This window comes from Leptinotarsa decemlineata, unplaced genomic scaffold (genome assembly GCF_025532065.1).
Source record: "Leptinotarsa decemlineata unplaced genomic scaffold, Ldec_3_MD MMD2_tig00026299_RagTag_RagTag, whole genome shotgun sequence".
Taxonomy (NCBI): domain Eukaryota; kingdom Metazoa; phylum Arthropoda; class Insecta; order Coleoptera; family Chrysomelidae; genus Leptinotarsa; species Leptinotarsa decemlineata.
The window spans coordinates 4,409,269-4,422,914 of record NW_027412676.1 but is presented as its reverse complement, the minus strand read 5'-3'; the positions used below and the strand labels follow the sequence as shown (position 1 = coordinate 4,422,914).

Below are 13,646 nucleotides of genomic sequence, written 5' to 3'. Positions count from 1 at the left end.
GAGTGATGCAAAATGGGAGATTGTGAAAGAAATACATAAGCCAGCGCGTCGAAATTTTCCCCGTCGAAAGACAATAATAAAGGGATTTTCGGACTTGTGGCAGATGGATTTGATGGAAATGCAATCATATGCTAAAGAAAATAACGGGAATAGATACATACTCATAGTAATCAATTGTTATTCAAAATATGTATGGTCAAAACCGTTGAAAAATAAATCTGCTGATTCAGTTACTGCAGCTATGGCAAGTGTGTTGGAAGATGCAAAGCATGTGCCGAGAAACTTACAATCTGATCACGGTAGTGAGTTCTATAATTCAAAATTTTCATCGTTAATGAGAAAACACCATATCAATCATTACTCAACATTCAGCACAAAAAAAGCTTCAATTGCCGAACGAGTTATCAGAACTTTGAAAAGTTGGCTTTATAAACAATTTTCACTTCAAGGCCATTACAAGTGGTTGAAAGTTCTTCCTAAAATTACCAATCAATATAACAACAAAGTTCATCGCACCATTGGCATGAAGCCTGCAGAGGTAAAACCATCTACAAAATTGTTCGTTTATACAAAATCTGAGAAGCCAAGTGGTAAACGTGAAAAAAGTCAATTCAAAATTGGAGATATGGTACGAATTAGTAAATTTAAAAACATATTCGCCAAAGGCTATACTGCAAACTTCACCACTGAACTTTTTAAAGTTGTGAAAATTAATAGTACAGACCCTATAACTTATGAGCTAGAAGATGTGAATGGACATCCAATCAAAGGTTGCTTTTATAAAATGGAGTTGAATAAAGCGAAAGATCCCAATACATATTTGGTTGAACGAGTTTTGAAAAAGAAAGGACGTCGCCTATTTGTGAAATGGTTGGGATTTTCTGGAGATCATAACTCTTGGATTGATGAAAATTCATTAATGTAATTGCAGTATTATTGTTTTTGATGAAAAATAAAGATATATAAATGAAATTGATTTTTTTTTTGAATTTTGATTTTAAATAGTAAAAAAAACAAACAATATTCAAACTGATTTTATTCATCACATTTATATCTATTAATGCATTTGTTTAATTATTAGCGTTCGTTGTGATAGGTGGCACCATAACCAATGGAATGTAAGATCGAATAACGTTGCCATAGATTTCTAGTCTCCTCATCTGATCTTCACTCTCCAAACACCAACAATCCCGGAAGTGAAAGTTCTCATCGGGATGGAAATCACCAACATTTTCACATAATATCCATCCATTTCTACACATACTACATAAATTGTTCCAACAATCTACTTTGTAGTTATCACAACGCATACAACGTTGAATTAGTAACTCGCGATTTGATGCACAATTCACACACATACTTCTACAAATTCCTATATTGTTATACACGATTTTGGTAAAACATTTGTAGCACTGATGATGGACGCATACTTCAGGAGATGAATCATTTGACGTCTTCGGAATTGTGAATGGACTCGGAACTGGAACTGGATTCTCCAACACACATCTACGACACAAACCAGTACATGGATTAATATACGTCTCAGGCCAATAACCTTGACAATTATTACAAAATATAGTTTTATCAATTTTAATTGGATCGCCACACACTTTCGGTTTTGAATTCCATTCTTTCGGAAAAGGCATATTAGTATTCACTATTAGATGGTGCAATATTCAACTGACAAATTCAACTGCACTCTCATGAACCTATTTTTCCTATCATAAACTCATAGAGAGAATAGAGGGAGAAGAGTGGTGGGGCTACCACCTCCACAATCGAACAAATCATAAAAATCGAATGCTGATTCTGAAACTTCACTTCACTAGTACTATTAGTAACTTCAAGCTTTTCACTCAGAAATAAAGAAAAATGAATTCTGCAAAAATTAATGAAGTTTTGACAAGGTTGACACTTGAAGATGAAAATAATTGGTTTTCGGATGAAGAAGACGAACTTCCCAACATCATTATCGAAGGAGAAGATAACATCGGAGGAGAAATCGATATATTCGATGTAGCACAAGAAGATGGTGGAGCCATAGCTGCTGCTGATAATTTGCAGGATAATGAAGGTGTAATGGATCCAGAACTTGAAGATGAAGGCATTGATGATGATCCAGCGACAGACAATGGCAACATTATAATAGGGAGCCGGTGGATGAACATTAGTGAGACAGTGGAAAATAATTTAGATCTGTACTGTGTGACGGACTCTCATGTGCGTATACGAACCATTAATGATAGCATCCACACATTATGTTGGTGTTGTTTTAGATTTTATTCCCATCGAAATAGAAATAATGGTGGCGAATATGAACATATGGATTTACATTACACTATATCGATGATGGAAATAACACAAACTTGGTGTGAATCTTGTGACAGACCTCTGACGAATTTTCGCCGTTTAGATGCATGCATTATTTGTAACAATGTCCCTGCACAATGAAATGTTATAATAAATATCATTGATTTCACTATTGTTGATGTTATTTTAATAATGAACCTTTTGATGGAGAAGAAAAGTCCTTCTCAAAAAATATGATTGACACAATATACATGATAAACTAAAGTATATTGTTGAGGCATCCAAGTTTTTTTCTTAAAAAATAATTGTATTCTAGTCGACGATTTGAATTCAATTGAATTCTTCTTCAGAGCTCAAAAAGTCGTTTTTTCGTGTTGATGATATTAATAATTTAAAACCTATCAGAGATAGTAGATATTTGAAAAATAAAAATCATTGCAACAACAAATTTTCGAGACAACATCAACACAAAACGAGATGAAACAAACAAATGGCTTTATCTTTATATTCATCATTCATTTTTCACATTGAATTTTGTATTGAACTTACCTAATTTTTTTCTAACATCTATAAGTGATAGATATGAGTAATCAGTTTTCAATAAAATAATGTCTTAGGTTGAACACTGCCCCAAATCACGCAGTATTCCGTGTGCACCAACCAAATTATGTACACTCCGAGTACACTAGCGTAACCTAACCATTCTGATCATCATCGATAACGACTATTTCAGGATCTGGAGAATCAGCTATCATAATGATTTCTGGGGGTCGGCGAATTGATTTTGTACAATTTCTTCATCCAAATACGGTTCCATAAGGTCAGGGCTGGGTGAATCCCGAAAGATTGGAAAAAATTCATTCATCACACCAAAGTCGCCGTCGCTATCATTTGGGTCGTCAAATAGACCGTATTCGTCAGCGTCGAATTCGAAACCACGGTCCTCATCCAAATCAATTGTGGTGTCTGAATATCCATCGAAGTTGTTGTCCACACCCGTTGAATTGATAATTTCAACTTGAATGTCTCCATAAGCTGAATCCTCAGAAGGAACGAAATATGGTTCACTCGTTGAATCGGCTTCTTGCACAACCGGTGTTACTTGATTCATGATGAGGGAACAAGTGGTCTGTTACTTGCAGTGTGAAGCTGAAAATCTCCAATCTTTCGACATTGACAATGAATGACATCACAAATCCTTGGGATATTTCCCAAGGATTTGTCACATGACCTCGATATATGAACACAACTTATTTATATCTCATATGACCTTGTGTTATGAAATGTCATATACCCGCCGACATGGAGTTTTGGCCTTGGTTTTACTTGATTCATTATGAGGGAACAAGTGGTCAGTTACTTGCAATGTAAAGCTGAAAACTACCAATCTTTCGACATTGACAATGAATAACATCACAAATCCTTGGGATATGTGTGTCATATGACCTTGATTATATTTTGTGTCACATGACCTCGATATATGAACACAACTTATTTATATCTCATATGACCTTGTGTTATGAAATGTCATATACCCTCCGACATGGAGTTTTGGCCTTGGTTTTACTATCTCATACGACCTTGTGTTATGAAATGTCATATACCCTCTGACATGGAGTTTTAACCCTAACGATTGACTTTGTTTTCGACAGATAACTTTTGAATGTAATGAATGATAATCTCATTCTGTTTTCTGAAAAATAACCATTGATTTGTCTTCATCTGAGTCATCCATCTCAATATAGGATGTAGAATTTTTTTTTGATCTGTGGCATTGACGACATTTAATAATCAATGCTACAATCATTTTAATTTTTTCAGAGATTGAAAATAACTTTCTAATTGTTACTTTTATATATTTTTTAAATAATCAGATTTGCACTTTTAGTTATGAGTAGAAAGTAAGATACATAAATATTATTTGTTTTTTAGAAATAAAAATGACTAATCATTATTTTCCTTATTTATTTTTCAAAATATAAAATATACTTTTTTACATATAAATAGAAATTGCATAACATAACTTTATTTTGTTTTTTTTAAACTAAATGATTAACTGATACATTCATTATTCATTTTTTCAAATATGAATAATCAATTTTACACTTTTAAATATGACTAGAAAGTGACACTCACATATAACTTTATTAGCAACATACAAAAAAAAATATTTACAAAATATTTATTGGGGGAGATTTCTCGACACGATTGCTCTGAATAATACAGATATGAAAATAATATAGAAAATATTATGATACATGAATTGCAAATGTATAGGGAAAGATAAAAATTTTTACAAGAGATGTAAGATGGAATTTTCATGTATCTCCTTACTGAAGATTTCCAATTGTCGAATTTTGGGAGAAAGTTTTTTCATGTGAGCAGATCTCTCTCGTTGAGCTGCTCTCATTTGTTCACATTCCACTTTGAGGAGAGAAACTTGCTCTTCCAGTTCAACAAGTTTTTCCTTCTTCGCTCTATATTCCGTTTCGAAGCCATTGTAAGCGTGATACATCTCTAGAAATTTATCTCTCCTGGATCTCATAAATGAAAACCAATCGTCTGAGTTTTCGAGGTCAATCGTTGGGGGAGGCGTGCTTCCAGCACTAACATTATCGTATTCAGGAACCTGTGGAATGAAAGGATATGATGAACTAACATCTTGTCGCGTTTGAGTAATGATAATTACCTGATGGAGTGATGTAGAAGGTCCTGCTATGACTTCCATCTCTCTCACTTTTATCGACTTGACTTTATCCCTTTTTTCGTGTTTCGCCTTGTGTCTCCTTCTAGATGGCGACTTCGAGGTAGACTTTTTAGACTTCTTCGCCTTCTTCATTATTTTTTCATCACTCTCCATTTTTTTTCTTTTTCGTCTCTCAAGGTCATCATCCGAACTGTTCTGAATGATTGAACTATGTGGTGATCCCATATTCTTCGAATATGTTTCCTCCATCTCTAATATGTTACTCACAACAGTTTGTGATAAGTTCGGAAGTGACTCATCAAGATTCTGGGTGTGAGTCGCCATCACATTATCAATGTTTGAGGGATTGTCATTCATCTCCACATGGTTTGGATTGAATCCATTTAAAAATGATTTAGCATTGTGCATCTGCTGAATGGAAGTCATCACCGGTTGTGGTATCTCCCCGCCTTCCTGAATGATCACGTTCTGGTGGACAATTACATCCCTGCGATCCATTTCACACATTTCTGATCGGTTCACAGAGCTTGATGGTTTTAATAAAGCTTCTTTCAACAAAGACATGGTTCTGAAATCAAAAAATAATAGACAATATAATATGATTAAATTTAATTAGCTAACAAAAAAGTTTTCATCTTTTCTTTTCATCACCTTGATACAAAACAGTGGAAATCTTTCAGAAAAAGCAATTTCAAAAGAGGTAACTATATACGAAGAAGTAACTTTTAATCACAATGTACCCTTTCTAAAACAACTACTTTCAAAAAAAACATTGAATTACATGAAACAAAAATTACATTCAAATCAATTACTTTCATATGAACACTGAATCATACAAAAAAAAAAACTTTATAGAAAAACAAAAACCGTTCTTTACCAAAATTATTCTCATCTTAAAATATAACCTTTTCAGTTTGATATGAATAATATAGTAGGTTGTACTTACATCGAGATGAATTTTCAGCTGCTAAGATTTGAAGGCTTTGATGGAGTTGCTTCACCTGCCTGCTTTATTGAACTGAAAGGAAGGAATCAATTTCAAAAAAGAATTCCATATAACATCATCAAAATCTCAATGACCTTTTAGAAACCTTCAAACTTGTTTCACACTTTTCAAGGTTGTATTACGTTCACATAAAAACCAATGACCTTTTAGAAACCTTCAAACTTGTTTCACACTTTTCAAGGTTGTATTACGTTCACATAAAAAACAACTACTTTCATAGAAAACAATGAATTATATGAAAAAAAACTCTGAACTGATAATTTGATATGAACACTGAATTATACAAAAAAAAATTTTGAAACTGAAAAGAAGGAAGCAATTTCAGACAAGAATTTCATATATCATTGTCACATCTCAACTTCCTTTCAGAAACATTCAAATTTTGTTCAGAATATTCAAGGTTATAGGTATTAAGTATAAATAACCGTTCTTTACCAAAATTATTCTCATCTTAAAATATAACCTTTTCAGTTTGATATGAATAATATAGTAGGTTGTACTTACATCGAGATGAATTTTCAGCTGCTGAGATTTGAAGGCTTTGGTGGAGTTGCTTCACCTGGCTGCTTTATTGAACTGAAAGGAAGGAATCAATTTCAAAAAAGAATTCCATATAACATCATCAAAATCTCAATGTCCTTTTAGAAACCTTCAAACTTGTTTCACACTTTTCAAGGTTGTATTACGTTTACATAAAAACAACTACTTTCATAGAAAACAATGAATTATATGAAAAAAAAACTCTGAACTAATAATTTCACATGAACACTGAATTATACAAAAAAAAAAAATTAGAAACTGAAAAGAAGGAAGCAATTTCAGAAAAGAATTTCATATATCATCGTCACATCTCAACTTCCTTTCAGAAACATTCAAATTTTGTTCAGAATATTCAAGGTTATATTAAGTATAAATAAAAACTCTCTTTCGAAAACATCTACTTTCATCAAAATCAGTTGATTTACACAAAAAAAAATACTTTTGGAATAGATAATTTTATATGAACACTGAATTGAATACAAATTAGAAATTCAAAAAACTAAACACTCCTAAAATTATAACCCTTTCAATTCGAAATGAATAATATAGTACACTGTACTTACATTGAGATAACTTCAACTGCTAAGAATCGTTGATGATTATTGGGTTGCTTGAGTCAACTATATCACTTGACTTGAGTGTGTCACTGCAAGTTAGTTCGATGGGTAAGAGATACTAAAACAGAATGATGTGTCGTCCCTTCTGATTCTGTTCTGCTGTTCGGAAAGGTCAGCCCTTTCTGGTGGGGATTGAATTCGAGTCTTATGATTTGTCCCAACGATACAAAATTGAAAATGGAAGAAAAGGGTAGTAACAGTTTATTGTTGGTAGAAACTAATTTGAGATTTTACAATTGTTCAGAGTGCAGGGTCATATAATCACAAAATTGTTAGAATTCCGCCTTTATCACCCTATAAAAACTCCCCGAATATCCTAATGGACATTTCGACGGTTTCTACCTCAATTATGTCAATGCACCTCTGAACGTGCTAATGAATTTTACGATCAGGGTTTCCTACCCGAATTTTTTTTCAAATAAACCATTCAACCTCTTGCATCCCTTCAATAAAATAATATTGTCTAGACACGCTATAAAAGTTCCTGAATGGATACTTCGAGGGTTTCTATCTCAAATATGCCAATGCACTTCTGAACGTGCTAATGGATTTTACGGTCAGGGTTTCCTACCCGAATTTTTTCTTCAAATAAACCAATCATCCTTTGGCATACCTTCAATGAAATAATGAGATTGAGTAGAATACTGCACCATATAATCATAAAATATTTTCTCTCCAAAAATAAACCAAACAACCTTTTGCATCCCTTCAATAAAAGAATGAAAATTGTCTCGACATCAACAGCATATAATGATAAAATATTTTTTCTCCAAATAACCAAACATCTTCTCGCTTCCCTTCAATAAAATAATGAAATTGTCTAGACTTCAGAGACATATAATCATAAATTTTTGTTTGAATATCGATATTTTCTACCCACAAAGTTACAAAACTTAGATACTAAACATCCTTTTTTCCCAAAAATGGCGAATACGCGCAATTGTCAGTTTTTGGAATAAAATATAATAACTGAATATTTTTTCTAAATCATATACTCGCGCTAAACTAATTGTGACTCAATCACTTATGAACATGAAATCTTAATTCTAATTTATAGTGACACCACAAACGATTTGAACGATTCTTTTCGTCAAATATGAATTTTCCAAAATGTTAAAAGCAAAAATTAGATTTGTAAAATTCAATTACTCGATTGCTCTTCCAATAATGCAATAAGGAGATCTAGGTTTTCATCGATGGTATTGTTGGAATCTTTCATTACTTCCAAAAGAATTCTCAGATTCTGTTGGGAGCTTGTTTGATAAAATTCAATATCGGAATGACCCCAAGGTAATGTTTTGGTAGTATTCGGAATTATGAATCTTTTATCATCGTTATGCGACAGAGCGACTTTATTACACATCAAAGTATAAATATCATGTAAATCACTTCTGAATACATTCATCTTTCGCAATATTGTTCCACCTGTTTCAACAATCCTAATGTAATCGTCAATTGAAATCCGATTTTTAATCACGGATTTTTTGACACCCTTAGCCCTTTTAATTTCATTTGACACACTTTGGATGTGATATGCTTTTGCTCCAGTCCCATGAAAACTAATAATAGTATCGTTTGGAAGTTCGTCTTTCATATTTCCAATTACCGACTTCGTAACTGGCACATGGAACTTATTTTCCAACGGATAGTTGGAAGTGTCAAATTTATCAACATTCTCAATGATAAATTCATAAAAATTATCTGTCATTATTTTCAAAATCAAAGAGTCTGTGTCGGTGTAGAGAAGAGAAGAACGTGATCCGAAATGTTTTTTAATAACATCATAGAAAAAGTCGTAAATGACAGTTTTCGACATATCCAATATACTAAACCCCAGATACAATGGTTTGTTGTAACAAACCTTAACTTTATCCATATGTATGACTACAAAGTCTTCTGCAATTATGGATAATGTTTTGAAATTAGGGCGAGCTATCAAAGCGTTAGCACCCATTCCTCCCCGTATAGATTCCCAATGTGTAACAATTCGAATGTCTCTCCTGTTGTAAACATTTTCCAAAGTTTTCCCATAAATAGAGTTCACATTTAATTTGAAGTAATTCTTCTCAAACTTATTGGTGGCTTCATTTCTCAGTTTAGTATTTAAATCGATATATTTTTTCAACCATTGTGACTGATCGAATCTGAGAACTCTATGGGTTCTAATCAGCTTTAAACCATTACGAAGCGCCTGTTTCAAATTTCTATAATGAACGATATATTTATTTTTATCATTCAAATTAGGTATAAGTTTGGCTATTTTAGACTTTGACCCAGGCGGTATGATACTTTCAACCAAAAATGGTAAGTCTGAATGTAAATCGTGCATTTCAACGGGGTAGTGAATATCAACTTCAAGAATGTATCCTTGAGAATTTTCATCTGGAATACTGACGATATCTAGTTTACTTATTTCATCGGAGGTCAACCATGTGAACCCTCCAAAAGGTAGTGATTGAGACATGCTATGACCATACAGATTTGTTGCATCCAAATACATGATAAATGATGAAGCTTCATTAGGATTATAATTTGGAAGGAATTGATTATTTGCAATGTGCTGTCTCTCCGAACATTGACTAACACCGCCACGAATACCTTTTTGAAAAAAATGCACCATGTCTATATCAGTTAATAATTCCAACTTGATGCCTGTATATTTCAACATAGCGTCCCAAGAAAGTCCTGGAGATGTGAAATAATGTGCAGGATCCAATTTATATGTACTCAAACTCATGTTTCTGAAATTTTCGAAAATATCACACAGTAATAGAACATCTGATTTTAAGTAAATATCAGAATATTCACCCAAATCACGACAATTGAATGTTTTCCATACCTGCTTCACTCTATCATATTCATTATCAGAAATATGTCTTTCATTCAGTTTGTCAAAAAAGTCCGCCTTTGATGGTATAGATGAATAATTCAATTTATCTAAAGAATCGATGAAACTGTATGGAAAAACACCTTTCTGTCTCATAAGTTTAAATTTATCATTTTCTGGAAAATGTTTTCTCATTTCCACAAAATGTTTCTCATCTAAATTATCGCCCAACTCTTGAAGAGATGCACTCATAAATTTGAAACTATCAATGAACCTTAATTTCAAAAATACTTTTTTCAATTGCCCATTTCGATTTAATTTGTTTTCCATAAATAAATGTTTCGTGAAAGAAATATATTTCTCTTTAGTTTGAGCGAGGACGTCAACTTTACTTTTATTGGTGCATAAATCTTTTATGAACAAGTGACAGTCATACCCACTGAGATTATGGAAAATGATCGGAATGAAATTGGGCAATTTGAAATTGAGATTACATATGGAATGTGTTGCCCCAATATTTTTTTTTCCTGTCAGGTGACAATGATCACGGATTTTAATGTCATTCTCTTCGAATGTCTTTCCACATATAGCACATGTAGTGGCATTATTGAAATCATTTTCTTCCTCAACAGTCAAAGGGTTCATTGGAACGATATTTTTCAAATATTTGTGATATATATTGGTGACGTCAGCCTCCAACTTTGAAATGAAAACTTTAGATGCATCAGCCCCTCTATACAATACGAATTTTGAAATTGAATCATCAAAAGAGCACTTTATGAAATATGAGAAAGCGTATGGTTCATGAAGATAGGTTCGATTTGTGAAAGACTTAGCAGGATTTGGCTCATTTGTGTGCAGTGGTTTAAGGATTGATTCAAAATCTCCATACACCGTGAATGGAACCCTCAACTGTTTCTCAATATTTTCAAATTTCAAAATATTCTCAGGTACGCATTCACCGAATTTATCAACTCTGAATTTAGGGGTTGGTGTTGTTGTCGATATGTGATTACAATCATTCAATTGATGTCGCAATAAACCCCGCTCATTACTAAAGTATAATAAACAACCATCACAGAAATATTTTCTATGTTCATGTGCTGATATTTGAGATGATACTAATCTCGATAAATCTTTAATCCAACAATAATGACTGTTACCAGAATCATCCATTATATTAAGCAGATTCACATGACTATTAAGTCTACGTTTCGAATAATGTAACGGGCCTACAACATCATATGAATCTTTACCGTTTTTGAAACATTTTTCTAAACCATAAACATTGATAGAGCAATCATTCATAATCTCAAATTTAGGAATATCTTTCAACTTTACTGGAAAATCCATACCTGCTACATTCAACACGGTAGAGAAGTGAGGATAAGATGAAATTTCACACACTCTCACACTGGCAGGATACAAAGCTGAAGTTACAGCCCATGCAAAACAGTATTGATCTTGATTAATAACATTCACAACACTTTTCTTCAACTCAATGAATTTGGGTAACTTGATATAAGAAGAGCCTCCAAGGGGACTATACTTGTTAACATTTACTTCCATAAACAGAATTTCCTCGATAGTCCAACCTGAAAATTTATTTTCTCTTCACATCTAATAACCAATTTTGTGAATACATCACTTACCTGAATCTCGATGTTGAAATTCCATTGCTTGAGCAGTTAAAGCATCAATAAAAATGTTATAAATCACATTCAAATCCATCGATTGATCGACAACTTGATTGGGACTATTGAATGATTTTACTTCTAAATTCTCCTTAGTTTGAAGATAGTAACGTCCAAACACCTCCATATTGACTTTCACACTTTTATGGATAACTAACACTTCTTCGAGTAGTTTAAAAACTTTTTGCTTCAATTCATTGAAAAATGTTGGGTAATCAATGTGACGGTTTTGACTATCCACTCTATAGCTCACAATTCTACACTTGAATGCTGTGCGTATGATTTTAACACCGTCCCCATATTGAATACATGCATTTGTTCTATGTTGCAAAGTCCTCCGATGAATATTCATCTGATCACTTGCAATATTCAAATTGCAACACAAACAGGTTTGCATTTCTGGAGATAATGGAGCGTTTAACCTAGGCCTCTTCGACATTGATGGTCCTTCATTATTTGCAAGAATACATGATTCTCGCTGATGACGACGCAAGTTATCACTCCGAGTGAAACTATTTCCACATTCACTACACGTATACATCTTTTATATAATACCACACGATTATGATGAGAATACGGACAAAAAAGAAACATTCACAACACACATGTTATATGTGCATAACCCCCCACTCCAATGCAAGGTAAATCTACGTCATTTTATCAAATATCACTCAAACTCAAGGTAATACATCAGTAATATCGTTCAAAATTTTTCCCAAGGTCATATGACGTGTTCGAAGCTCGAAATCGCTTAGGAAATTTCCAAGGTCATGTGACCATGCAAGGCCAAATCATAGCTGTACAGTAAAAAGCGGTTCACGGTCATGACATCACACAAATCTCAATGCCAGTCATGGGTGGGGAGTAAAAAAGGGGTTTCACCTCATTACACATCTCAATGCCAGTCATGGGCGGAGAGTAAAAAAGGGGTTTCACCTCATCATGTTACACACAACTCAAGGTCAACTCATAGGCAGAGAATGAAAAAACTAATCAAGGTCACAGTCAGTGGTGTGTATCTGGGGGGGCATACCCTTGGGAGGAGGTCCAGACCCGTCTTTCCCCCTCTACTAATATTCTCAGAATATTGACAGGAGAATAATCCATTTATAGACATTCTATGCACATTCTTTTGGGAACAATCCTGACATATTCTTCAAGCATATTCTATGAATATTCTAAAGGCATGTATATATTCCAAGGATATTCCATGAATATTTGGAATATATACATTCGTTTTATGATATAGAGGGAATATTCCAAGAATATCTGGTGCTGTGTGAGTTAACGTGGTTAGCGAAACGAGCGTCGGGAGATCGTAATAATTTTTTTGTTCTGGCGTTGGGAAAGTGTTTTCAATAGATGCAATTTACGCCAGAAGTTCCAGTACCAACTATCAAGATGAAAGAAGTTGTTTCCAAAGAATTTTCCTTTCGTGTAATTCAAAGTTTTCTACATTTTTGTATAAAGATGGAGGAGTAGAAAAAGCCAAAAACCTTTTTCCCCTCAAAAAGACCTACAACTTTAGCGGGAACTATTTTTTCACGTTTTTTCAAATGACTTTTTTTAAAAAACTTTATGCAATAAAAATCATTTATTTCTTACGAAATTTGAATCAAACTTACCTTTTCTTGTTTAATTGTATTGTTTCATTCATGATATTTAAGATTTAATTTTGATGTTACCTAAATCCAAAAAATACCATATCATAATGTTACTGTCCTAGAAACAGTTTTCTTTGAAAATCAACAGTGAAATTCATCACGGAAACTTTCAGATGTTCTGATATTCTGTGATTAAGTTTTCCACAGTACTTTTCTTTCACACCATCTGAAAGAAGATCATTCAACAAAAAAATGGCAATGATCATTTTACCCATGAGATATTTTTTCAGGTTCAACAAATTATTTTTGTTGAAAAAAAAAGGAAAACATCGGTTTTTCCA

The 13,646-nt window shown here is 33.1% G+C and overlaps 2 protein-coding genes across 3 annotated transcripts; both read right to left on the bottom strand.

The window, feature by feature from the left end:
- Nucleotides 1-4,310: 4,310 nt before the first annotated feature.
- Nucleotides 4,311-6,035, bottom strand: LOC141484972 (uncharacterized). Its single transcript, XM_074180732.1, has 3 exons — nt 5,964-6,035; nt 5,000-5,585; nt 4,311-4,939 (listed from the first exon to the last, which is right to left on the bottom strand). Exons 2-3 carry the CDS (start codon nt 5,579-5,581, stop codon nt 4,604-4,606), a joined length of 918 nt encoding a protein of 305 aa, XP_074036833.1. The 5' UTR covers nt 5,582-5,585; nt 5,964-6,035; the 3' UTR covers nt 4,311-4,603.
- Nucleotides 5,964-12,640, bottom strand: LOC141484971 (uncharacterized). 2 transcript variants are annotated; one of them, XM_074180730.1, is made up of 4 exons: nt 11,660-12,640; nt 7,127-11,602; nt 6,528-6,599; nt 5,964-6,035 (listed from the first exon to the last, which is right to left on the bottom strand). In XM_074180730.1, exons 1-2 carry the CDS (start codon nt 12,240-12,242, stop codon nt 8,322-8,324), a joined length of 3,864 nt encoding a protein of 1,287 aa, XP_074036831.1. In that variant the 5' UTR covers nt 12,243-12,640; the 3' UTR covers nt 5,964-6,035; nt 6,528-6,599; nt 7,127-8,321. The 2 variants fall into 2 exon arrangements, with proteins under 2 accessions (XP_074036831.1, XP_074036832.1); XM_074180731.1 differs by having other exon boundaries at nt 5,981-6,018; nt 6,583-6,599.
- Between the last annotated feature and the right edge of the window lie 1,006 nt (nt 12,641-13,646).